Source organism: Heptranchias perlo, chromosome 7 (assembly GCF_035084215.1).
Source record: "Heptranchias perlo isolate sHepPer1 chromosome 7, sHepPer1.hap1, whole genome shotgun sequence".
Taxonomy (NCBI): domain Eukaryota; kingdom Metazoa; phylum Chordata; class Chondrichthyes; order Hexanchiformes; family Hexanchidae; genus Heptranchias; species Heptranchias perlo.
In genome coordinates, this window is record NC_090331.1 from 77,020,652 (window position 1) to 77,048,645 (window position 27,994).

Genomic DNA, 27,994 nt, shown 5'->3' on the forward strand with positions numbered 1-27,994 from the left:
CACTATCGTGTTAGCTGTTTCCAGTGTACTGGATATCCCCAATGTTCATTGACTTTTTCATATTGGACATCGGCATCTCACAAATCTTATCCCTTGTCTCTCTTACTATTAGGATATATATTATCCTGGATTTAATTGTTTTGAACTTTTTTTTTTTAGCCTGTCAAGGACCTTAATCTTATTTGTGTCCCTTGTATCTCTTAGTAAACTAGAATAAATTGTGTCCATTCCTGGGGATTTATTTTTTTAGCCTGTCGAGTACCTTATTTCGGGCCCTATTCTTATTTATGTCAAGATCTTATTTATGAAAAGATCAGTAATGTCACTTAGCTTGCCTCTTATAATGGAGAGCATGTTGCTTGTGTCTTTCCTAGTAAATACTTGGAAGAAGTAATCATTTGGTTTCTTGACTATTCTATGCTCACTGTCAGTTTCAGCCCTGTTAGCATCACTTAGGATTTGTACCAATTCTCTGACTGCACCCTTACTGTTAAAATTTTTTACAGTGGGAGCATCAAATGGTGCCTGACCAACATTACTAACCTCTGGAGTTCAAAGGTCATGAGCGTAATTTGGGGTCAAAAGTGATGTTGCTGCCAGTGGATGTTAATGGCCTTGTGCCAGGGGTAAGCATTCACCACCAATGGTAAATTACTCAGCTCACCAACATATACTATTGAATATTTCAACAGCAGTTGCTGATGAATTAGTTGCTACAATGATGATATAGCACCAAGAATTTTAAAGCTCAGTTTATGTTTAACTATATCATAAATTGGTTTGAGTCCAGCGAGACTGATGGGATGAAAGTGTCCTCTGTTTGATATCAGTAAGTGTCCAAAGTGAAATGAATTTGAACAGTGGCTGCACAGTATTAATTGGGCACAGACCAAAGAGCATAAAACTACCTATAATTAGCCACTAAAGTAACTCACAGTTCCAATCATTCCTTACCTTAATGGTCACAATCCTGTTTCAAAAGAATGGCAATTCATGCATTTATCTATATTTTCTATCATTAAAAGACTCCCTCAGCAAAAATGTTTTTGTGATTTTGTAACAACGTGTACTAAACAGAGAATGAACGATCAACCAAATTTGTTAGCAGCAAAAAAAATCATTTTATTGATCAGTTCAATGAAAATGGAACAGAATTCCAACAAAACATACTGGCCCAGAAATTGCTTTTAAATTGACGCTGAGCCTAACAGCGCTCACCGTTATTAGTGGCGAAATTGAAGGGCAAGTTTGAGTGACCGCACATGCACAGTCAAACGTGGAAATTGGGAACTTGCTCTTTCTGGTTCGCCGGCGATGTGACAGCTTTGCCTTAAAGGGATATCGTCGGCTGCAATCAATGGACTTAACCGGCCAATTTGCTCTCCTGCCCCGCTGGAAACTGACTAATCCTGCCACAAAACAGGTACGCTTAGCTTTTTAAGTCTAAACTAAGTTTTAACGGTGTGGTATGTAGTAATTACTGCCACGCAACCTCTCTGGTATTAAAAATTAACTTTTAAAAATGTGGAGTCTCATTACTCCTAATTTTAACAGTTTTTGGACATTTAAAAAAAATTGTTTTAAAAATTAAAAAATAAAAACTTTTTCCTTTTGTCTCTTTTATCTGAGTCTTTTAATCTTATTCTCTATTTTGCTTTTTCTATGTCATTTTATAATACCTTATCGGGCACATCCGTGTTTTCAGTCTGCGCGGATTGTCAATGAACTGCACTTCCTGGTTCTCACAGCGTGACTTGCTTCAATCTGATTAGTTGAGGGGCCTTAGAATCCTTTCACCACTCACACAGCCCGAGAAAGAACGCTAATGTTTTTTGAACTCGCAGTTCAAGGAAGTCGCTGCCAAAAAGAACGAAGCAACTTAGTGGGTGAATTTAAGTCTAATGAGCGGCGACCACTGCTGGTTCGATGCTCAGAGCAATTTCCGGCCCTATGTATATGTTGGAAGTGGAATACAGCAGGTGCAAAACAGGATGAACAATTATCGTGTAAACCACGGCCCTCAAATTGCAAATTTGCCAGTTTGTTTTAAAGCAACGCACAAGCTCTTACTGAGGGCAATAAGAATGGGGAAGACCAGTCGTACTCTCGAGTAAAAAACTTTGGTTAATGAACACAGATCAATGTGGACAGCAGCTGTGGAGAAGCCTGTGGCTCCAACAACACCCTCCGTCCTACCTGGCAGGAGACAGAAGCAGTGATTCTAAAGAGGTAAAATAAGGAGAGACAAAACTTGACAGTTTATTCCCTTTTATATTCCTTCTATTCACCCTCTCTTCACCTCCAATACTTGGAGCTGAGGCCCCTAATTAACAGAACGAGGGAAAGAAAACTCCAGATTTCTATCGCTCCACAGTGACAATGATGTGTGAGTTTTCAAGTAATGGTGATATTGCTCAGTGTAAACACACAAACAGATTTTTAATGTTTTAATTTTCAATTGTCTCCCCTCCCTTCTCCATAAAGCATTTCTTCAAATGACCTCCATCTGATCAGGTCACAGGTCATTTATTCAGTAACTTTTCAATAACTATTTCCAGTATTGTTTGTTCCAATAAGACAAGACTCAAAAATATTCATTGTTCAGTTCGCCCCAAGGTGCAGGATTCCATTCTCACAAAACACTTCACCAAGATGATGGTAGATTTGAGCATCAGGCGACTCAAAGACCCCAACTGCAACCTGGGTGAATCATGCTGTCTTGATGCAGTATCACCTGCCCACCTTCACACATCAGATTTCATGAATGTAAAGCCCCAGCTCACCAACAGCTACCATTAGACTGAGGAAACTTGTCACAAGTGTATGACAGGCTGGTTTGAACGCTGTGTCTGTTTGAATTTCCATCTGATCAGCGAAGTGAGAAATAACATTCGGAAGAACATCAGTAAATATTCTCTTCATTCTTTTAATTTGATCCACAGATTACAAGTCAACAATACACAGCAAAGGACAGAACATTTACAAACTATAGAAACTCCCAGTTACAGTAAAATGTACAGTCAGGAACCCCAGGTCCTCCCCTATATATGAACAAGTAAAGTACAATTTATAACATCCTCTTTAATCTGAATGAGGTCTTCTTGTGTTCGCAGCAAGCTCGGCCTTTCAGAAGTTTCATTCATGGTTAGTGTCGGGCTCGTGATTCATCACTGTGTTCCTGGAATGAACGGAATAAACAGAACTGTAATTTTCAGAAGTACTAAGTTGAATCTGAGTTCAATATTTTATCGTTGTTGATAATCATAATTAAGAAAGCAATTATCTGACACAAAGTCCCAGTTTAAACTTACATTTGAAGACTCCTCGAGCGATGATTCTTTTGACATGCTTTTCACCTGTATTAAAATATTCATTTACATCATTAGCAAACAGGGTGAATGAGACATTTTGTAAATAAATCCGATTTTTAGAATCGTCAGCAAAGGAAAGGTATAAATGATATTAGATTATCAATGAGGGAGTGGCAACTCTTTAAATTTCAGAGTTGAGATTCAGTGGCTCAGTGTTGGAGTGGAGAAGTTCCCACCAAACATCTCATGTTCTGCAGAGCAGCAATAATCAATACAGCCCTGGTACAGTGGGGCTGTGGTCAATGGTTAAACTAATGAAAGGTGAGATTATCCATGAAATGTTCTCTATTGTGTTAAACCCTCCCCCACAACCAGTAATTATTGTTTATTAGATGAGGAGAATATAAATGATGTTGCCCATAAGAGGCCAATATTTGTATCTGTCCTGATAACATGGTTGTTGTCAGTGGAGAGCTTTCTCTCTGATTCGAGACAATTCTAAAATTCAGTAAAGAACAAATTCGTCCTCTGGGGTCAATTCAACAATCCTTTAGGAATGGTTGGAGAACATCCAATAGGAATCGAGCCTCAGTATCCTCTCCCCCACTGCCTCTGGGTGGTCATTTAATTAAATGAAAGCCTCAGACTATATTCTGACACAGCTGAATCCAGGTTTCATCAGTTTATTTTTGTTGATAATTATCCAACAAAAATTCCCAGTTTATACTTACATTTGAAGACTCTTTGAGTGATGATTCTTTTGACTTGCTTTTCACCAGTAATAAAATATTCATATTTATGTGTTTATCACAGGGGTCCAATGAGACATTTGTAAAAAATATGAATATTAATGTTACCTCCAAACAAAAGATTTAAATATTAAATTATAATTGAGGAAATGTTGACTCATTAAATTTGAGAGTTGAGATTCAGTGGCTCAGTGTTGGAGTGGAGAAGTCCCCACCAAACATCTCATGTTCTGCAGTGCAGCAATAATCAATACAGCTCTGGTACAGTGGGGCTGTGGGGTCAATGGTTAAACTAATGATAGTTGACATCACCATCAATTGGTATTTATTGTATTGAACCTGCTGTTTCCCCCACCCGACCCCCACCCAGGAAAGATCAGTAATTTGTGTCTATTATTGGTGAGAATGTAACTGCTCTCCTGATACCATCACTTGTAACTGTCCTGTCCCCTAGATATTCAGCTCATTTTTCTTCTGTGGGGAACAAACTCATCCTCTGTATTTGGGATCAATTCAACAATCCTTTGGCAAAGGTTGGAAAACATCCCACAGGAATCGAGCATCAGTATCCCCTCCCCCAGTGCCTCGAACTAAAAATAAATTGCCGTCTCAGACTTCATTGTGCCACAGTTGAATCCAGGATTATGGACTTTACTGTTGATAATCATAATCAACAAGAAAATCATCTGACAAAAAGTCCCAGTTTATATTTGGCGACCCCTCGAGTGATGTCTCTTTTGATATTGTTTTAACCTGTACTGAAATATTAATATTTATTTGTTTAGCACAGGCGATCAAAGAGACATGTTGTAAATAATCTCAAGTTTTAGAAAGCCCGTTCCCCTGATTTGTATAATTGTGAATTTACCTCAACACTGTTTTCACTTGACTCTGATGAGTCAATGTTGCTGTCAACCGTCTTCAAACCTTGACACTCCACATCGATGTGAACAACCTCATCAGCAAAATATGCAACAAGGCTTCTGCAAAATCCTTTTTCCTGTCAAAATAACACAGAATTTATGAAAATTATTTAATGTCTTTAAGCTTGTCACTGACACAGGGGGCTCGAATTTAGCAGGCCTGCGGGTTCCCAGCGGGTGGTCCTCCGGGAGCGTGGTCAACACGCTCGGCGAAATTAGTGGGTTGCCCACGCGATCGTAGCAGGCAACCCACTAATAGGAATCAATTACCTGCTCCTCCGGGGTCCACGGCGCTGGCCTGCGCGTCGGTCGGGCTGCGCATGCGCAGTACGATCTGTCAGCTGGAGGCTCTCTAGTTAAAGGGGCAGTCCTCCACTGACAGATGCTGCAACCAATGGAACAAATTGCAGCATGGAGCAGCCCAGGGGGAAGGCTGCTCCCAGTTTAATGATGCCTCACCCCAGGTATCATCAGATGGGGTGAGGAGGAGGGGGAGGACACAGATCTTCCCCCCGGCGGGCGGGAGGAAGCGGCCTGCCTCTGCCACCAAGAAGGCCTGGCTCGAGGTGGCAGAGGGGGTCACCTGCGCCACCAACATATGGCCCACCTGCACACAGTGCAGGAGGCGCTGCAATGACCGCAGTAGGTCAGCCGCAGTGAGAACACGAAGTCTTTCCCCTACACTCCGTCTGCCACAACACTGCCCCCACCCCACATCTCCTTCGGCACCGCCAACACTACTCTGTCACATCACCCTTCATACCCACTCAAACCCCATCCTCATCTTACCTCCACCTACTCACCTCGCCAGTACTCATCCTGCCACTAACACGCAACCCAATCCTCATACAATCTCATTGCTCCATCCCATACTCACCCTCTCGTGCATCTCCCTCACGGCCAGCCTCACTCAACCTGCCACCACCTGTGCTGCAGCCACAGGGCATGCATCACATATGTGCAGTAGGCAGCGTAAGGCAAACGTGTCGTGAGCATGAAGGGGGTGCACAAGGGTGTCTGAGGGTTTGTCATGGGTGTTACCTATATTGAATTTCAGAGCAACAAACAGCACACATTATATTGACACCACCACTGCCACGTCTCCGCGAATCCTGTCCGTTGTGTCCAATAATGCCCGCTCCTGGGTATCACTATGAGGACCCACCACTGATGCCACCCATCGTGTTACTGCAGAGTAGGTGCAGGTGTATTTGCAGGGCTCGTCCGCGCAGACGACTGAGAGACATCGGCGGTGTAGCCGGCTGCACCCTGGAAGGATGCGGAGGAGAAGGTATGGAGGGCAGTGGTGACTTTGACAGTGACAGGTAAGCAGTTGGTGCTGGGGCCAGCCAGGAGCAGCTCGGCATGAAAGAGACTGCAGATCTCCACGACTACATGTCGAGCGAATCTGCGCCTCCCTGTGCACTGCTGCTCGGAGAGGTCCGGGGAGCTGCGCCTCAGTCTGTGGACCCTGTGGTGAGGGTAGTGCCCTCTGCGATGCGTCTCTCTCTGCGGTAGCCCTCCTTCCTGCTGTGCAGGTGGGCGTTCAACAACACCGTGTTGGGGGGATCCACGTCTCTGCGGCGGACGGCGTGGACTGCGAGGCTGCTGGGGCTGGTCATGCTCTTCGTCCTCCGAGGGTGTCCACACACCACCCATCTGGCAGGTGTTGGTCTGAGGGGATATGCAGGGTAGGTGGGTGGTTCCTCGGACTGGGGCTGCGGTTTCGTGTCGGTCTGTCCTCTGGCTTGGCGGGGGGTGGTGGGGGGCAGGGGTTGCCCTATGTGACGCGGTGGCCTCCTGCGTGGGTGAGGGCTGTCCCCCGTGGACTGCACCTTGGCACCTGCCACAGGCTGCTGGCTGCAACACGCCTGGTTGGAGAGAGACTGTTTCCCCCAGTGTGTGAAGCTCACTGCCTTGAACCTAAAATCCCACACTTCCTCTTTTGACAGCTGCTTCAGCTCATTAACTGACCTCAACAAGCAAGGTAAGTACTCTCAAGTGGAACCCCGCTGGCTTTAATTGCCTGCGGGATTCCCACCAGCGGGGCTTGCGCGCGCAGCCCCGCACGTCAGCGCGGTACCCGGAAGTGGCCGGGATTTCGTCGCGATCCGGTCACGTGACCGGATATCGGGATTTTCCGGGCCCCCCCGCTGGAAACCCGCCGGAAACCCGACGCCAAAATTGAGCCCAGGGAGTTTCTAAGATATGACTCAGTACTCACAGTCCTTTCTAAGATATAACTCAGTACTCACAGTCCTTTCTAAGATATAACTCAGTACTCACGGTCCTTTTTATGATATAACTCAGTACTCACGGTCCTTTCAAAGATATAACTCAGTACTCACGGCCCTTTCTATGATATAATTCAGTACACACGGTCCTTTCTAAGATATAACTCAGTACTCACAGTCCTTTCTAAGATATAACTCAGTACTCACAGTCCTTTCTAAGGTATAACTCAGTACTCACAGTCCTTTCTAAGATATAACTCAGTACTCACGGTCCTTTTTATGATATAACTCAGTACTCACGGTCCTTTCAAAGATATAACTCAGTACTCACGGTCCTTTCTATGATATAATTCAGTACACACGGTCCTTTCTAAGATATAACTCAGTACTCACAGCCCTTTCTATGATATAACTCAGTACACACGGTCCTTTCTATGATATAACTCAGTACACATGATGTTTCTATGATACAGTATAACTCAATACTCACAGCGGACTTTTTAGGGCGGAAGCGGCAGCTGGGATCATCAAATTCCAGCCCAGAATTTTTGGAGCAGACGGTTTCTTTCACAGTGAACGCCAAATCCACGTTGTATGACAATTTGCCTGTGCGATAAATCTAATGAAAGGAAGCAGATCATTAATGTGTTACTGTATCCAGTGTTCTTACTCTGGTCAGGTAAAGCTCAGAACAACACAGTTCTTTATTTTCAACAGATGCCTCCACTGAGGCTGTCAGAATCATCAACCAACAGGGACAAAAGATTGAATTTGTCCAAACACAAAACGACCCCTTTCATCACCACAGTATGGATGCTCGATGTGCTGGACCCTTTAATATTTGAAGGAATTTAGCGAAAGAGCGACAGACGATTGGGATTTGGAAAGACTTCAGAGGAAAATAAATCTCAAATCTCAACCTTGGAAGAATTTCAAATTTCACTTCCAAACATTGCTCCAATCCTAATCTCCAAAATCAAAGACTAATTTATGATTTAAATTCCTGAACTGAGATTCACCCACCATTGTGTGTGTAATATAATATTCTGCTCATGTTTAATAATCAGAGTCGAACTGAACTCAGTAATATCCTTGTAGACTTTAGAGAGTGAAACACACTTAGACCAGGACACACTTACATCCTTCACTCTTCTCCTGGTTATACCACAGAGATTGGTGGTCTCGGTGATTTCGTTGAGTTTTATAACTGACTCTCTCAGAGCATCCTCAAGGGTTGGTACTCCTGCAGAGAGAAAAGGAAAGTTGTACAAAACACTCCAGCATTCTTCAGTGAATTCTGTTTAAACATTGGTAAAATATCACTGACTGAAGCTCATTAACAATAACTCGTTGCTTTCTGAGGTGCTGCTCTCTCCAGTACGTACCTGAGCAGTGGAGGATCTGCACTGCAGCAATGATGAGGAGAAAGGATTTCATTCTGCCTCTTGTGTGATCAGCTGGCTGGTTTCTAACAGTAAAGGAGCTGCTTCTCTCTCTTGCTCTGCCTTTTCCTTTCAGCGATCAGTCTTTATATACTGCACCTCGACCACATTCAAACATTGACTCATATTTGCTCAGTTTGGTGATCCTGGCCGTGGAAATATGCTGGCAAGTGGGCCGTAATATGGGTACAGCTTCCTCCAAATATCATCATCAGGGCAGATTTTGTATTCATGTGCAAATCGGACAGTAACTTCCGGCTACCGCACATACGCAGTTAAATGCGGAAATCCGGAAGTTGCTGTCCGAGATGTCCTGCTCCTCCAAAAGCTGCGTGAGAGAAGTATCTCGCCGTCTGACTCACCGTTCAAATATATTGAATGGCGTGAAATTCCTGTACTCACCTCATAGATACGGACTAAACTCGCCAGAAAAAGTTAGGGCTTGTCCATTCCAGTGTAGGTACCATTTTAATGGCGTGGTAAGTCTTAATTATTCCCAAACAACATCTCTGGCACTGAAAATTAACCTTTACAAATTTAGACTCTCATTCCTTCAGATTTTACTTATTGTTGGACACTTAAAAAAAATGGAAATAATTTTTTTTAAATGTTTTCTTCAATCTTTTATCTCTGTCTTTTAATCCAATCTTTCTTTCTTTCTCTTTATTTCTCTTACTGTACCTGAAACTTACACTTTCTGGTCCAGATTCTGCGCTGTTTGTTCATGATTCTTCAATTTGATTATTTGAGGAGATACTCAGTTGCTTGTCCTGTTCACACAGGTCCCACATGCCCTGTTTAGGGCCTCGCACTATTTGGATCTTCTGTTGACAGTAACTTGCTGTGCAAAACCCTGTGGAAAGTCTATGGGCAAGTGGAAGTCTATCGAATGGCTGGTGTCGTTCATTCACTGCTCACAGCAAAATCCGGCCCAATGTGTTTAGATTTGATTGACAAAGGGGTGAAATCAGATTTTATTCCTCAGAATATGAAATAATCAGCTGAGAAATGAGAGGAAATGATCATCTGTAGTTTGTACAAAGTCACACTCAGCCCACTGGAGTTAACACCTGGAATTATTCAGTCCAGGGGACATGGTCATTATTTGGATCATTTCCTGCACCAAACATTAGCTCCAGAAGCTCTGCCGTTAGCACTGACATATTGCTGCCATGATGATTTGAAGGTAAAGCAGGATCATGATGATGTGTAAAACAATCGTTTTCTCCTGTTTATAGATGAATTTTCCATTTTCTCTATTTATTTTCCTTTCCTGTGCTTACTCCCTGTTGGGATTTGATTTCATGATTGCCAGTAGCTGACCCGTAACCCTGCTGTTGCCATTTTTCATGTACGAGCCGATACAGCGACTGACAATAGGCCATTCGACTGTGGAGAGCTGCAGAGGCGAACATGCACATGTACACATATAAACATATACACACATCCCAACATGGGGCCAGTAGAGACCAATCAAGACCTGGAACCATGGCTACCTTCCACTCCCACCACAGCCCAGGATGAAGTGACCAATTGTCACACTTCAAATGTTTCCCTAGCTGACATTAGACTAAAAATTGAACTCTGAGAAGCTTCACCAACACATTGCTGTTCCTGACCAGGAAATTCTGAGTTCCCCAGATCTCTGTGCTGCAAGTGGCTGATGTCCATCAGAGAGGAGACAGCGGAAAACCAACAGAAGTGTCCTCTGTGAGTCAGTAGTGGGAAATACACGAGCATGAACACACCCAAAGTGGAATTTCAACCCCTATTTGTGTCACCCAATTTCTCTTATGAACTCATAAGAACATAGGAATATAGGAATGGGAGTGGGCTATTTAGCCCCTTGAGCCTGTTCCGCCATTCAGTGAGATCATGGCTGATCTGTGACCCAACTTCAAATACCCGCCTTAGCCCCATATCCCTTAATACCTTTGGTTAACAAAATCTCTCAATCTCAGATTTAAAATGAACAATTGAGCTAGCTTCAACTGCTGTTTGCGGAAGAGAGTTCCAAACTTCTACCACCCTTTGCATGTGGAAGTGTTTCATCGTTTAACTCCTGCAAGTTCTGGCTCTAATTTTTAGGCTATGTCCCCTTGTTCTTGACTCCACCAACAAATAGGAGTCGTTTCTCTCTATCTAACCTATAACTTCCCCTTAATATCTTGAAAACTTCGACCAAATCACCTCTTAATCTTCTAAATTTCAGGGAATACAACCCTAGTTTGTGTAATCTCTCCTTGTAATTTAACCCTTGGAGTCCAGGTATCAGTCTAGTAAATCTACATTGTACTCCCTCCAAGGCCAGTATATCCTTCCTCAGGTCCGGTGACTAGAACTGAACACAATACTCCAGGTTGTGGTCTAACCAGGGCTTTATATAGCTGTAGCATAACTTCTACCCCCTTGTATCCTCGTCCTCTAGATATAAAGGCCAGCATTCCATTAGCTTCTTTGATCATTTTCTGTATCTGTCCATGACATTTTAATGATCTATGTACATGGACATCTAAGTCTCTTTGGACCTTCACTGTTTTGAGCTTTTCACCATTTAGAAAGTACTCTGATCTATCCTTTTTAGGTCCAAAGCAGATGACCTCACACTTGCCTACATTGAAATCCATTTGTCACAGTTTTGCCCATTCACTTAATCTATTAATCAATCCAAGCTGGCTCTCTCTGATCAGCTGAAAAATTTCAAGGTATTCAGTCTCTCTATCTTTAATTATAGACTCTAGTGATTTCCCGACAACAAATGTTAGGTTAACTGGCCTATAATTCACAGGTTTCCCTCTCTAAAGGAATGGTCCCTGAATCGAGAGAACTTTGGAAGATTATAGTTAGGGCATCTGCAATGTTCTCACCTACTTCCTTTAAATCCTGGGATGGAAACCATTTGGTCCTGGAGATTTGTCACTCATTAGTGCCATTATTTTCATTTTCTTCATTACTGTTAATTTGTATAGGTTAATTATGGTGAGTTCCTGTCCCAGATTCAAAATTAGTTTCCTTGGGGTGTCCGGCATACTTTCCTCCTCCTCTACTGTAAATACTGACACAAAGTAATTATTTAACATGTCCGCCATTTCCTTATTTTCATTTACAATATCACTATTATCAGTTTTTAAGGGGCCCACATTGCTCCTGACCACCCTTTTTTTCCTAAATGTAATTGTAAAATTTTTTTGTGTTGATTTTGATATCTCTTGCAAGTTTCTTTTGATACTTCCTTTTCGTAGCTGTTGTTATCTGTTTTGTCACCCTTTGCTGTTCTTTGTATCTCTCCCAGTCGCCAGGATCTGAGGTACTTTTTTGTATTTTTGTAAACTTTTTCTTTTAGTTTTATGTTGTCCCTTACCTCTTTTGTCGTCCATGGTTTTTTTATTGGCCAGAAGAGCTCTTGTCCCTTAGATGTATAAACTGGTTCTGCTTCACGTTAAATTCTTTTTTGAAGACCTCCCACTGATTTTGTCATTTTACCCATCAACAGATTTGCCCAGTTTACTGTGGACAGTCTCTGACTCATCCCGTTGAAGTCGGCCTTCCCTAAATTTAGAATCTTAGTAGCTGATATGGATTTTTCCCTTTCAAGCACAACGTTAAAACCGATCATATTATGAACGCTATTAGATAAGTGTTCACGCATCGTTAAGATGGTAACTATATCTGGCTCATTACTCATTATTAAATCTAATATATCCTGCCCCCTTGTTGGTTCTAAGACATATTGTGGCAGAAAGCAGTCCTGAATGCACTCAAGAAATTCGTTACCTATCTTACATGAACTCGTCTGCTTATCCCAATCGATATGAAAGTTAAAATCCCCCATTAAAACCACTCATGAGGTATGTTTCCTATTTCCCTGTTATATGCCAGAATCATAAAGCCCAATGTAAAGTTTCAAAATAACTAAAAGCTTCATGAACAATGTTATCCACACTGCGATGGGCTAACAAAGCATACTAAAAACCCAGCATTTTTCCTGTCCGATTACATTTCAGTGAAGCGCCTTTGGATGTTTAACTACGTCAAAGGCTCTATAGAAATGCAAGGTGTTGTTGTTGTTGTTGTTGTTGTTGTTGTTAAGACCACATTGGGACCATTCATTCTGTTGGAATTACCTTGTGCCAAAACTATCAGTGATGTGGTAAACCCCTGATATACACAAGGTTTGGTGTTCAATATTACCTCACTGTTAGTGGTGGAGGTTTGAACCCCAGATCTGCTGGTAATAATAGTCCAGCTGCCATAGTGGAGATGAGTTTAGTCATTATTTTGTGTGACACTAATGTCATGGACAACACTCCCCCTCAGTCTTGCACACTTCACGGTGTCAGCTGACTGCCTGAGCAGTGTCTGAAAAGAAACCATTGAGAGAAATCACAACAAGTACCAGGTTTTCTCTGCAACACATCCCTGACAACAGAGGCCATTCATCTGGAAGCGTAGGTGCTACATCCAGAGGTTTGTTTTGGACTGAGGAATTGTTGACAGTTGTGGAGAAGTCCGTGGTTGTGACTTCCTGCCTGCCCGGTTGTAGAAGACTGTGTGCAGGCCTCAGGTTTTGTGGGGGAGGGGAAAGGGCAAGAGTTAAGAATGTAGAAAATCTGGGAGAAGATTAGTTCAAGGGAATAAACAGCAACTCCTGCAGAAAAATATTTATTATATTTCCATCATCAACTTAAGGTCCTCAACCGAGTACATCATATGACTATAAGTATTCATTAAAGTGAACAAGAAGGGGATTGTGAATGGCTAATATGGAGCTTTGGAGGTTACACTCTCTGGAGCATTATAAGGTGAAATCGGTTCTGTTCTCCAACTCCTCTGGGTCAGACATTAGAATCAAACAGTATTAATGCACGGTTCATGAATAAAATAAATATGACACTTGGGAATTAAAATAATCTGTGGCTGTTTATTCTCTTTATCCTCATGGCTGATTTCCCTGCATTTTCTCACCATGAATATTGAATTTCTGGTGTGCATGCACACAAGTACATCACCAGGGAAAAGTATGGAATTTAATGATCTCACACCATTGAATTAATTCCACGCTTTTTTTATTGTGTACTTGTTTGTATCGTTGGTTCGTGTTGGACTTTGTTGGTTTGGTAACTGACTATCATGATCACTCATCAGTGAGTGAAACCATTTATTTGTATGATAATTTTGAAAAGAATCATTATCTACTTGTACTAAATCCAATTTGCTCTTTTCTTTGCTGCTCAGCACTGCTTAGACATGTTCAGTGGAGAGTCTTCTAAGACTCCACGATCCCTGTTAACTTCACCCTTACCTATTTCTGTACCATTCATTAAATCTATATTTATATGTCATGCATTTTTCCAACTGCTTTCAATAATTTACATTAGTATAGATTACATTTCATTTGCCACTGTTCTTCCCAGTTACATATTTTATTGAACTCATTTTATAGGTGCCTGCTACTCATCTGATCCAACTGCCCGTCCAAGTTTAGAATCATTTGCACATCTGAGACATTGAGCTTCTTAATCCAAGTTATTCATGTAAATTAGAAAGAGTAGGGGCCCCAACACCAATCCCTAGGAAATTCCACTCAGCACTTGCCACCCACCGAAATCACTGCCCTATCCTATTTAGAAAGGATAGGGAAGGAAGAAGTGGGGTGGGGGGGTGGCTGTACTAATTAGAGTTAACATAATGACAATAGAAAAAAGGGACATAAGTAACATTAAGATAGAAACAAAATCCGTGTGGATTGAGACAAAGGATAAGAAGGGATCGATCACGTTAATAGCTATATTCTACAGACCACCTGACAGTGGAAGAGAAGTTGAGGGTGAAGTATATAGATTAATCTATGAAATAAGTAAAAAACATGGGAGCTTTCAACTACCCCCAAATAAACTGGCAAGAAGAGGTAGGGAAAGAGGAGCTGAGAATGGATTTTTCAGTTTGTACAGGACTCCTTTGTAAGGGGTTTCTTTTTTTACTGTTTCTCGGGCTTATAATAGGTCAGCCAGTTATGTTTTCCTGAGCTGCCCTGCCCGCAGTGCGGTTGCGAATCGCTTACCCCTTCCTGATTCTGAGCTGAGGACTTATCGAGTGGTAACAAAGACAGACAAACAGACCAGTGGATTGGTACAAGGAAAACCAATGTTTATTAATAAGAAAACTAAAACTACAAGGTAAACAGTATAATACAGAAGATAAAGAAATCGCTATGGATGTAATACAGTCTTACACTTATCGGGTTGAAAGAAACGGACACATCGAGGGAAAATTCTAAAATCACAAGTTTAGCAATATCCCTTAACCCCCAACCTTACACTTATGCTAGGTTGTCTTGTGGCGGCCAGAAAATTAATGCTCACCGGTGAAACAGATGAAAAATGCCTGGCCTCCTGCTGCGTTTGCGAGGTTTTTCTGGATGGCCTTCCTTCTCAAGTCTGAGCTAGTGAGCAGCAGGACCCCGGCCACCAGGCGAAGAGAGCAGCTAGAGAGAGATACTGGGCAGCCCCAGTTATACCCTCTTGGTAACAGGTTTTTTTCATACCTTATCAGCTTGCTTCATTGTTTGATTTAAGCACGAAACGTAAGACAAAGGACCCCATCTCTGGCCCATTTACATTAATGGCCATTTCCTGTATCGATCTGTTCGCTAACTGCTTTACCATTGTTCCGAATGTACCTTGATGGTTCACCTTTTGTCCTGCGATCACTTCCTGCTCGAATTTTGATGTGTTGGCCGGCCATGTTGATAGCTTGCCTCAGGGCTAGAATGCAGCTGCATTGTTTAAAGAAACCTGTCTGAGACACGAAGCCTGCCGAGTTGTTGAGAATGCAATTTCAAATCTGCTGGTCCTCGGCCATGTGTCTGACTGCAGCCATTTTGAGAGACTTGGATTTTTTAAAACAGTCACGCCAGGGTTTCTTTAATAACTCCAATAAATCTTCGGGGTGGGGGGAACATGTGAAATTTTGCGAATCCCTTCACCTTTCTTACCCACTATGTGAGAAGCCCAACAAGAGAGGAATCATTGCTGTATCTAATAATAGGAAATGAACCAGAACAGATAAGAGAAGTAAGTGTAGGGGAACATCTAGGCAATAGCGATCAAAACATAATAAGGTTTAAAATAATAATTGAGAAAGACATAAGTAAGATAAAGACCAAAGGAATAAATTGGAAAAAAGCTAATTTTGAGGGGATTGAGAATGGAACTAGGGAAGGTAAACTGGAAAAACATTTTGACAAAGAAATAGAAGAGCAGTGGGAATTATTTAAAATGGTGATCAATAGAGTTCAGGAATAATATATTCCTCTAAAAAGCAATAACAAACTAGCCAACAATGAAACACCATGAATGAATAAAGAGATAAGGGTAAAATTGAAACTTAAGAATAAAGCATATCTAGTTATATATATAATAAAGGAGAGGATGACAAAAAGGAATATGAAAAGGTTAGGAAAGAAGTAAAAAAAACAATTAAGAAAGCAAAGAGGAACTACGAAATTAAATTATCAAAGAATATTTAAAAAAATTGTAAAGTATTCTACAGACACATAATTAACAAAAGAAAAGTCAGGATATGGATCAGGCTACTAAGGGTGTTGCACAAGATAAATTCACAGATAATGACAGTGAAATGGCAGAAATATTGAATAGTTACTTTGCCTAAGTATTTACCAAGGAGACTAAGAAGGTGTGCATGACTTTAGAAGAAATCAAAAAAGATACAAAAACATTTAAAATAGAAAGGGTGAGATAAGTAATCAAACTTAGAGAGGATAAACCCCTGGACTGGGTGGATTGCATCTGTGAATATTGAAAGAAGTTAGGGAGGAGATAGCAGAAGCACTATTACATATGTACAAAAATTCATTAGAAAAGGGAATAGTGCCAGAGGACTGGCAGACAGCTACTGTTAGTCCCATGTTTAAAAAGGGAGATAGAACATGACCAGGGAACTATAGACCAATTAGCTTAACGTTGGTGGTAGGAAAGATAAAGCAATGTTTACTTAAAGATGTAATACAAAAACATCAAGAAATTGAAAATATAATAAAGAGTAGTTGACACAGATTTCAAAAGGGAAAGTCTTGCCTGACCTAACTTATTGAATTCTTTGAAGAACTATCAAAAAGATTAGACAAAGGTAAAGTAGTAGATGTAATATTTTCAAAAGGCCTTCGATAAGGTACTGGATTGTAGACTCATGACTAAGGTCAGAGACATGTAGCAGAATGAAAAGTAAGTTGGCTACAAAATGGAAAACAGAGAGTAGGGGTTAAGGGTAGCTACTCAGAGTTGCAAAAGGTGGGAAGTGGTGTTCCACAGGGATCGGTGCTGGGACAACCATTGTTCACAATTTACATTAACAATTTGGATTTGGGAATGGCAAGTACAATTTCAAAATTTACGAATGACACCAGATTGGTGGGTATAGTTAATACAAAGGAAGAATGAGTCAAAATGCAAGAAGACATTAATAAATTTGCAGAATGGGCATGTAATTGGTAAATGAATTTCAATATAGGTAAGTGTGAGGTGGTGTATTTTGGTAGGAACAATAAGGAGGTCACATACTGTTTGGATAATAAGAGCCTGAATGGGAAAAAGGAGCAAAGCGATCTACACAAATAACAGAAAGTAGTGAGGCAGGTTAATAAGGCCATAAAAAAGGCAAACCAAGCAATGAGGTTCATTTCTAGAGGGATAGAGTTGAAAAGCAGATAAGTTAAGTTAAACTTGTATAAAACCTTGGTTAGACCACACTTGGGGTACTATGCACAGTTCTGCTCTCGATACTATAGAAAGGATATAGAGGCATTAGAGAGGGTGCCAAAAAAAGATTCATAAGGATAATATCAGAACTAAGAAGATATACTTATCAGGAAAGGCTAAACAGGTTGGGGCCCTTTTCTCTAGAAAAGAGAAGGCGAAGGGGTGACCTGATAATGTAAGGGTTTGATAGGGTAGACGTAGAGAAAATTATTCCATTTCTGGGGGGAGTCCAAAACTAGAGGTCATAAATATAAAATAGTCGCTAATAAATCCATAGGGAATTCAGGAGAAATTTCTTTACACATAGAGTGGTAAGAATGTGGAATGCGCTACCACAAGGAATAGTTGAGGCAAATAGCAGAGATACATATAAGGGGAAGCTAGATAGCACAAGAGGGAGAAAGAAATAGAAGGGTTAGCTGATGGATTTAGAAGAAGGGAGGGAGGAGGCTCGTGTGAATCTATAATTGGCCATTAAAGTAACACGCAGTTCCAATCATTCCTTACCTTAATGGTCACAATCCAAACAATGGCAATTCATTCATTTGTTTGTGATTTCTGTTGTTAAAAGAATCCCACAGCAGAAATATTGCTTGTGATTTAGGAACTCCTACCATCCTGATGGAGAACAGTTTGGAGGACATGTATGAAGCCTTGTAAGCCTAGTTGTAAAGTTTCTGTCTGCCTGTTAAGGTGGCAAAATGTTGTTCACCTTGAGTCCAAACAGCCATTGTCAAGGCCTGAATGGACTCATTTGTGAGCCGTGCTTAAAGCTCAACGGAGGCTAGCCTTCTCTCCAACGCAGACATTCCTGCACTTACCTGCAACGCTATCTCAAACATTTCTGCTGTTACCTACGACACTATCTCAGACATTTCAGCACTTACCTCCGACACTATCTCAGAGATTCCCTCACGTACCTGTGCCATCATTCCACTAATGCAGAAGATGGAATCCTCCATCCTCTGCGCTATTGTGGAGAGTGCACGTGGCACCTGTTCCAGTACCTCGCAAATGTGCTGCTGTGCCTTGACCATTCTCCTTTTAAAGGATGACCCCTGGGGTTCAGCATCTGCGTCCAGCTCCATACATGTCCTCCAAACTGTTCTCCAGCAGGATAGTAGGAGTTGAGAGTAGTGGTCACTTTAACTGTGATGGGTAATGAGACGCAGCCAGCCCCAGCCAGGAGCAGCTGGACATGAAGGAGGCTGCAGATGTCTGCAACCACCTAGTGACTCACTCTCAGCCTCCATATGCACTGCTCCTCAGAGAGGTCCAGAAAGCTGAGCCTTGGTCTGTAGACCCTGTGGTGAGGGTAGTGCCTCCTGCGACGTCACTCCCTCTGTTGTTCCTGTCTATGCTGTTGTGCAGGTGCCTGTGGTGCAGCACTGTGTTGTGGAGCTACAAGTGATGGAAGTGCACGCCGTGCCTGGTGTTGGTGATGTTGCTTATCCTCAAATATAATGGTGAATGCAGCCATCGCACCCCCCATCCTGACGGTGTTAGTTTGAAGGGGTTTGAAAAGTTGGTAAATATGGGTAAACAGAACAATTCAGAGTGGAAACCAAGAATTTTCAGTCTAAACACAAAGATCTCCCAGCCAAAAGTTTGTCTGAGAGAACTGAGTGCCCTGCTGCAATAACTCACCTTTTATCCCCATCTGTCAAACAGGGATTTAAATGTCCAAATGGCTGCCGGCTGAAACACGACTACTTTTCAATACAGTGATTCACACAACATGGGAAACACGTTGAGGCTACGTTAAAATCACTTGCCTTCATTGGTAATTGGATTTATGGACATATCCAGTACTTTAAGTACTTGATTTAGTGTTTAAATATCGTCTCGCCGGCATTAATTGCCGACGTATTGGAGCTGGAATTCCTGTCTGCACCAAAAATCCCGATTTTCTTTGCCCCCAATGCGCTCGCACTTTCCTTTTAAAATAGTGCCCAATGTATATGTTGGAAATGGAATACAACAGGTGCAAAACAAAATGTAAACCACACCCTCAAAGAGCAAATTTCCAGTTTGTTATAAAGCAATGCACAAGTTCTTACTGAGGGAAGTAAGAATGGGCAAGACCAGTCGTGCTCTCAAGTGAAAAACCTTGGCTGATGAACACCTGATGAATTCCTGGAGTGTGTAAGTAATGGTTTTCTGGACCAATACGTTGAGGAACCAACTAGAGAATAGGCGATCCTAGACTGGGTATTGTGCAATGAGAAAGGATTAATTAACAATCTTTTTGTATGGGGTCCCTTAGGGAAGAGCGACCATAACATGATAGAATTCCTCATTAAGATGGAGAGTGAAGTAGTTGAACCCAAATTAGGGTCCTGAATCTAAATAAAGGAAATTACGAAAGTATGAGGTGCGAGTTGGCTAGGATAGATTGTGGAACTAAAAGGGATGACAGTGGATAGGCATGGCTAATATTTAAAGAACGTGTGCAGAAATTACAACAATTATTCATTCCCGTTTGGCGCAAAAATAAAACAGGAAAGGTGGCTCAACTGTGGCTTACAAAAGAAATTAGTGGTAGTATTAGATCCAAACAGGAGACATATAAAATTGCCAGAAAAAGCGGCAAGCCTGAGGATTGAGAACAGTTCAGAATTCAGCAAAGGAGGACAAAGAGATTGATTAAGAAGGGAAAAATAGAGTATGAGAGTAAATTAGCAGCGAATATAAAAACTCACTGTAAAAGCTTCTATAAATATGTCAAGAGAAAAAGATTAGTGAAGACAAATGTAGTTCCCTTACAGTCAGAAATGGGGGAAATTATAATGGGGAACAAAGAAATGGCAGAACAATTAAACACATACTTTGGTTCTGTCTTCACAAAGGAGGACACAAATAACCTCCCGGAAATGTTAGGGAACCAAGGGTCCAGTGAGACGGAGGAATTGAAGGAAACCAGTATTAGTAAAAAAAAGTGCTAGGGAAATTAATGGGGCTAAAGGCTGACAAATCCCCAGGGCCTGATAACCTACATCCCAGAGTACTAAAGGAAGTGGCCCTGGAAATAGTGGATGCATTGGTGATCATCTTCCAAAATTCTATAGACTCTGGAACAGTTCCTACAGATTGGAGGGTGGCAGATGTAACCCCACTATTTAAAAAAGGAGGGAGAGAAAAAACAAGGAATTTCAGACCAGTTAGCCTAACATCAGTAGTGGGGAAAATGCTAGAGTCTATTATAAAAGATGTGATAACAGAACATTTGGAAGGCATTAATGGGATTGGACAAAGTAAGCATGGGTTTATGAAAGGGAAATCATGCTTAACAAATCTACTGGAGTTTTTTGAGGATGTAACTAATAGAATAGATAGGGGAGAACCAGTGGATGTGACATATTTGGATTTTCAGAAGGCTTTTGATACGGTCCCACATAAGAGGTTAGTGTGCAAACTTAAAGCACATGGGATTGGGGGAATATACTGGCATAGATTGAGAATTGGTTGACAGACGGGAAACAGAGAGTAGGAATAAACGGGTCTTTTTCCGGGTGGCAGGCAGTGACTAGTGGGGTACCGCAGGGATCAGTGCTTGGGCCCCAGCTATTCACAATATATATCAATGATTTGGATGAGGGAACGGAATGTAACATTTCCAAGTTTGCAGACGACACAAAGCTGGGGGGAATGTGAGCTGTGAGGAGGATGCAAAGAGGCTCCAATGTGATTTAGACAAGTTGGGTGAGTGGGCAAGAACATGGCAGATGCAGTATAACGTGGATAAATGTGAAGTTATCCACTTTGGTTGTAAAAACAGAAAGGCAGATTATTATCTGAATGGTGATAGATTGGGAAAAGGGGAGGTGCAATGAGACCTGGGTGTCCTTGTACACCAGTTGCTGAAAGCGAGCATTCAGGTGCAGCAAGCAGTTAGGAAGGCAAATGGTATGTTGGCCTTCATTGCAAGAGGATTTGAGTACAGAAGCAGGGATGTCTTACTGCAGTTGTACAGGGCCTTGGTGAGACCACATCTGGAGTATTGTGTGCAGTTTTGGTCTCCTTATCTGAGGAAGGATGTCCTTGCCATGGAGGGAGTGCAACGAAGGTTTACCAGACTGATTCCTGGGATGGCAGGACTGACGTATGAGGAGAGATTGGGTCGACTAGGCCTATATTCACTAGAGTTTAGAAGAATGAGAGGTGATCTCATCGAAACATATAAAATTCTAACAGGGCTAGACAGACTAGATGCAGGCAGGATGTTCCCAATGGCTGGGGAGTCCAGAACCAGGGGTCACAGTCTTAGAACCGAGATGAGGAGAAATTTCTTCACTCAGAGGGTGGTAAACCTGTGGAATTCTCTACCACAGAATGCAGTGGAGGCCAAGTCATTAGATGTATTCAAGAAGGAGATAGATATATTTCTTAATGCTAAAGAGATCAGGGATATGGGGAAAAAGTGGGAACAGGGTACTGAGTTGGACGATCAGCCATGATCATTTTGAATGGCGGAGCAGGCCCGAAGGGCCGAATGGCCTATTCTTGCTCCTATTTTCTATGTTTCTACGTTTCTATGTTTCTAACACAGATCGATGTGGACAGCAGCTGTGGAGAAGCCTGTGGCTCCAACACAACACACCCTCCTATCTGGCAGAAGATGAAGCAGTGATTCTAAAGAGGTAAAATAAGGAGAGACAAAACTTGACAGTTTATTCCCTTTTATATTCCTTCTGTTCACCATCTCTTCACCTCCAATACTTGGAGCTGAGGCCCCTAATTAACAGAACGAGGGAAAGAAAACTCCAGATTTCTACCGCTGCACAGCGACAATGATGTATGAGTTTTCAAGTAATGGTGATATTACTCAGTGTAAACACGCAACCAGATGTTTAATGTTTTAATTTTTCAATTGTCTTCCATCCCTTCTCCATAAAGCCCTTCTTCAAATGACCTCCATCTGATCAGGTCACAGGTCATTTATTCAGTTGGCTTTTCAATAACTATTTCCGATAAGAGGGGGTAATATCAATAGGATAAGACTCAAATATATTAATTGTTCAGTTCCCCCCAAGGTGCAGGATTGCATTTTCACAAAACACTTCACCAAGTTGATGGTAGATTTGAACATCCTGGGTGAATTACACTGTATTGATGCAGTATCACCTGCCCACTTTTCCACATCAGATTTCAAGCATGTAAAGCCCCAGTTCACCAGCAGTTACCATTAGACTGAGGAAACCTGTCACAAGTCTATGACAGGCTGGTTTGAGCACTGTGTCTGTTTGAACTCTCATCTGATTAGTGAAGTGAGAAATAACATTTGGAAGAACATCAGCAAGTATTCTCTTCATACTTTTAATGTGATCCACAAATTACAAGACAACAATACACACCAAAGGACTGAGCAATTACAATCTATAGACTCTCCCAGTTACAGTAAAATGTACAGTCAGGAACCCCAGGTCCCCCCTTATTTATGAACAAGTTTAGTACAATTTATAACATCGTCTTTAATCTGAATGAGGTCTTCTTGTGTTAACACCAAACTGAACCTTTGAGAAGTTTCATTCATGGTTAGTGTCGGGCTCTTGATTCATCGCTGTGCTCCTGGAATTAATGGAATAAACAGAATTGTAATTTTCAGATGGGCTCAGTTGAATCTGAGTTCAATATTTTATTGATAATCATGATTAAGAAGGCAATTATCTGACACAAAGTCCCAGCTGATACTTACATTTGAAGACTCCTCGAGAGACGATTCTTTTGATTTGCTTTTCATCTGTATTAAAATATTCATATTTATATCTGTAGCATTTTGTAACAAATCATGACTTTTACAATCATCTCCAAGAAAAGGTTTAAATATTAGATCATAAATGAGGAAGTGACAACTCTTTAAATTTCTGAGCTGAAATTCAATGAGGTGAAATTATCCATCAACTGACCTCTAGTGTGTTGACCCCCCACCACCCACCCTGCACCAAAACCAATAATTATTGTCTATCAGATGAGGAGAATATAAATGACGCCGCCCTCATGAAGCCATCACTTATATCTGTCCTGATACCATGGTTATTGTCAGCGGAGAGCATTCTCTCTGATTCTAAACCATCCTAAAATTCAATAAAAAACAAATTCCTCCACTTGGGGTCAATTCTACAATCCTTTAGCGATGGTTGGAGAACATCCAATAGGATGTTCCTGGGTTCCGCCAGAACCACTCGGCTCCAGGCATCAAGGCAACCTTTGACCGGATGTGGCATCAAGGAGCACTAGTAAAACTGAAGTCAATGGGAATCGGGGAAAACTCTCCAGTGGCTGAAGTCATACCTAGCACAAAGGAAGATAGTAGTGGTTGTTGGAAGCCAATCATCTCAACCCCAGGACATCACTGCAGGAGTTCCTCAGGCCCAACCATCTTCAGCTGTTTCATCAATGACCTTCCCTCCATCGTAAGGTCAAAAGTGAGACTGTTTGCTGATGATTGCACAGTGTTCGGCTCCATTATCCTCAGATAATGAAGCAGTCCGTGCCCGCATGCAGCAATAACTGGACAACATCCAGGCTTGAGCTGATAAGTGGTAAGTAACATTCACGCAGACAAGTGCCAGGCAATGACCATCTCCAACAAGAGAGAGTCTAACCACCTCCCATGACATTCAATGGCATTACCATTGCCGAATCCCCTGCCATCAACATCCTGGGGGTCCCCATTGACCAGAAACTTAATTGGACCAGCCACATAAATACTGTGGCTACAAGAGCAGGTCAGAGGCTGAGTATTCTGCGGCAAGCGACTCACCTCCTGACTCCCCAAAACCTTTCCACCAATCTACAAGGCACAAGTATAGAGTGTGATGGAATACTCTCCACTTGCCTGGATGAGTGCAGCTCCAACAACACTCAAGAAGCTCGACACCATCCAGGACAAAGCAGCCCACTTGATTAGCACCCCATCCACCACCTTAAATATTCACTCCCCCCACCACCGGCACACCATGGCTGCAGTGTATCCCATCTACAAGATGCACTGCAGCAACTCACCAAGGCTTCTTCGGCAGCACCTCCCAAACCCACGACCTCTACCACCTAGAAGGACAAGGGCAGCAGGCACATGGGAACAACACCACCTGCATGTTCCCCTCCAAGTCACACACCATCCCGACTTGGAAATATATCGCCGTTCCTTCATCATCGCTGGGTCAAAATCCTGGAACTGTGGGAGAACCTTCACCACATGGACTGCAGCGGTTCAAGAAGGCGGCTCACCACCACCTTCTCAAGGGCAATTAGGGATGGGCAATAAATGCCGGCCTTGTCAGCGACACCCACATCCCATGAACGAATAAAAAAAAAGAATCGAGCATCATTATCCTCTCCCAAGTTTCTCTGGATGGACATTTAATTAAATAAAAGCCTCAGACTATATTCTGACACAGTTGAATCCAGGTTTCAACAGTTTATTCTTGTTGATAATCTCACAAAAGATCCTAGTTTATACTTACATTTGAAGACTCCTCGAGTGATGATTCTTTTGACTTGCTTTTCATCTGTATTAAAATATTAATATTTATATGTTTAGCACAGGGGACCAGTGAAACATTTTGTAAATAATATGAGTTTTAAAATGACCTCCAAATAAAAGATTTAAATATTAATTATAAATGAGGATTGTAAACTCTGATTATTTGAGAGCTGAGATTCAGTGGCTCAGTGTTGGAGTGGAGAAGTCCCCACCAAACATCTCATGTTCTGCAGAGCAGCAATAATCAATACAGCCCTGGTACAGTGGGGCTGTGGGGCCAATGGTTAAACTAATGATAGTTGACATCATCATCAATTGGTATTTATTGTATTGAACCCCTCGATACCCCAAGATACTCAGCTCGCTTTATCATCAGTGGTGAACAAACTTATCCTCTGTATTTGGGGTCAATTCAACAATCCTTTGGCAAAGGTTGGAAAACTCCCCACAGGAATCGAACAGCAGTATTCCCCCCCGCCAAACTAAAAATAAATTGCTATCTCAGACTCAATTCTGCCAAAGTTGAATCCAGGATTATACATTTTATTGTTGAGAATCGTGAGCGAGAAGAAAATCATCTGACACAAAGTCCTCGTTTATACTTACATTTGACAACTCCTTGAGTGATGTCTCTTTTGATTCAGTTTTGACTTGAATTAAAATATTAATATTTATTTATTTAGCACAGGAGACCATTGAGAGATGTTGTAAATAATCTCAAGTTTTAGAAAGCCCGTTCCCCTGATTTGTATAATTGTGAGTTTACCTCAATACTGTTTTCACTTGACTCTGATGAGTCACTGTTGCTGTCAACCGTCTTCAAACCTCGACACTCCACATCGATGTCAACGACCTCATTAGCAAAATATTGAACATGGCTTCTGCAAAAGCCTTTTTCCTGGCAAAATGACACAGAATTTATTAAAATTATTGAATATTTGTAAGCTCAACACGGACAGAGGTAATTTCTATGATATAACTCAGTACTCAAGGCCTGTTCTATGGTATAACTCATTAGTCACGGCCCTTTCTGTGATATAACTCAGTACACATGGGGGTTTCTATGATACAATATAGCTCAATGCTCACAGCGGTCTTTTTGGGACAGAAGTGGCAGCTGGGATCATCAAATTCCAGCCCAGAATTTTTGGAGCAGACAGTTTCTTTCACAGTGAACGCTAAATCCAAGTTGTATGACAATTTACCTGCGCGATAAATCTAATGAAAGGAAAACAGATCATCAGCATGTTACCGAATCCAGTTTTCTTACTCTGGTCAGATAAAGTTCAGAACAACACAAACTGTCAGATTCATCACCCAACAGGGACAAACGCTTTCATTTATCCAAACCAAAAATGGCCCCTTTCACTATCACAGTACGGATGTTCGAAGTGCTGGTATCTTTAATAATGGAATGAATTTCATTGGTGATTGGGATTTGCAATGGAAAATAAATCTCAAATCCCAACCTTAAAAGAATTTCAAATTTCACTTCCAAACATTCCTCCAATCCTAATCTCCAAAATCAAAGACTAATTTAGGATTTAAATTCCTGAACTGAGATTCACCCACCATTGTGTGTGTAATATAATATTCTGCTCATGTTTAATAATCAGAGTCTAACTGAACTCAGTAATATCCTTGTAGACTTCAGAGAGTGAAACACACTTAGACCAGGACACACTTACATCCTTCACTCTTCTCCTGGTTATACCACAGAGATTGGTGATCTCGGTGATTTCGTTGAGTTTTATAACTGACTCTCTCAGAGCATCCTGAGGGGTTGGTACTCCTGCAGAGAGAAAAGGAAAGTTGTACAAAACACTCCAGCATTCTTCAGTGAATTCTGTTTAAACATTGGTAAAATATCACTGACTGAAGCTCATTAACAATAACTCGTTGCTTTCTGAGGTGCTGCTCTCTCCAGTACGTACCTGAGCAGTGGAGGATCTGCACTGCAGCAATGATGAGGAGAAAGGATTTCTTCTGCCTCTTGTGTGATCAGCTGGCTGGTTTCTAACAGTAAAGGAGCTGCTTCTCTCTCTTGCTCTACCTTTTCCTTTCAGCGTTCAGTCTTTATATACTGCACCTCGACCACATTCAAACATTGACTCATATTTGCTCAGTTTGGTGATTCTGGCCGTGGAAATCTACTGACAAGTGGGCCGTAATATGGGCACAGCTTCCTCCAAATATCATCATCGGACCAGATTTTGCTGTATTTATGTACAAATCGAACAGCAACTTTGGCTGACCGCACATGCGCAGTCAATCGCGGAAATCCGGAAGTTGCTGTCCGAGATGTCCTGCTCCTCCAAAAGCTGCGTGAGAACAGTATCTCGCCGTCTGACTCACCGTTCAAATATATTGAATGGCGTGAAATTCCTGTACTCACCTCATAGATACGGACTAAACTCGCCAGAAAAAGTTAGGGCTTGTCCATTCCAGTGTAGGTACCATTTTAATGGTGTGGTAAGTCTTAATTATTGCCAAACAACATCTCTGACACTGAAAATTAACTTTTACAAGTGTGGAGTCTCATTTCTTCAGCTTTTAATTATTGTTGGACATTCAAAAAAAAATTCGAATTTTTAAAAAACTTTTTCTTTCAGTCTCTTTTATCTCTGTCTCTTAATCCAATCTTTCTTTCCCTCTCTTTATTTCGCTTACTGTACCTGATTTGACAATGAATTCACTATTCTAACTTACACTTCCTGGTTCAGACTCCGCGCTGCCCATTAATGATTTTTCAATCTGATTACTTAAGGAGATACTCAGTTGCTTGTCCTGTTCACACAGGTCCCACATGCCCTGTTTAGGGCCTCGCACTATTTGGATCTTCTGTTGACAGTAACTTGCTGTGCAAAACCCTGTGGTAAGTGTACGGGCAAGTGGAAGTCTATCGAATGGCTGGTGTCGTTCATTCGCTGCTCACAGCAAAATCCGGCCCAATGTGTTTAGATTTGATTGACAAATGGGTGAAATCAGATTTTATTCCTCAGAATATGAAATAATCAGCTGAGAAATGAGAGGAAATGATCATCTGTAGTTTGTACAAAGTCACACTCAGTC

The 27,994-nt window shown here is 41.7% G+C and overlaps 1 protein-coding gene and 1 pseudogene across 1 annotated transcript; both read right to left on the reverse strand.

Moving 5' to 3' along the window:
* Positions 1-2,917: 2,917 nt before the first annotated feature.
* On the reverse strand, positions 2,918-8,801 carry LOC137323368 (secreted phosphoprotein 24-like). Its single transcript, XM_067986855.1, has 6 exons — positions 8,603-8,801; positions 8,357-8,460; positions 7,708-7,836; positions 4,929-5,060; positions 3,312-3,356; positions 2,918-3,178 (listed from the first exon to the last, which is right to left on the reverse strand). The coding sequence occupies exons 1-6, from the start codon at positions 8,652-8,654 to the stop codon at positions 3,146-3,148; spliced, it is 495 nt and encodes a 164-aa protein (XP_067842956.1). The 5' UTR covers positions 8,655-8,801; the 3' UTR covers positions 2,918-3,145.
* A 1,137-nt stretch (positions 8,802-9,938) lies between these two features.
* LOC137324047 (secreted phosphoprotein 24-like) lies at positions 9,939-27,730 on the reverse strand (annotated as a pseudogene).
* Between the last annotated feature and the right edge of the window lie 264 nt (positions 27,731-27,994).

Coding starts and splice junctions, on each gene's coding strand:
- LOC137323368 (XM_067986855.1), bottom strand. CDS start 8,654: ATGAAATCCTTTCTCCTCATCATTGCTGCAGTGCAGATCCTCCACTGC. Junction 8,461..8,602: donor GCAGATCCTCCACTGCTCAG/GTACGTACTGGA, acceptor TTCTCTCTGCAG/GAGTACCAACCCTTGAGGAT. Junction 3,357..4,928: donor CAAGTGAAAACAGTGTTGAG/GTAAATTCACAA, acceptor ATTTTAATACAG/GTGAAAAGCATGTCAAAAGA.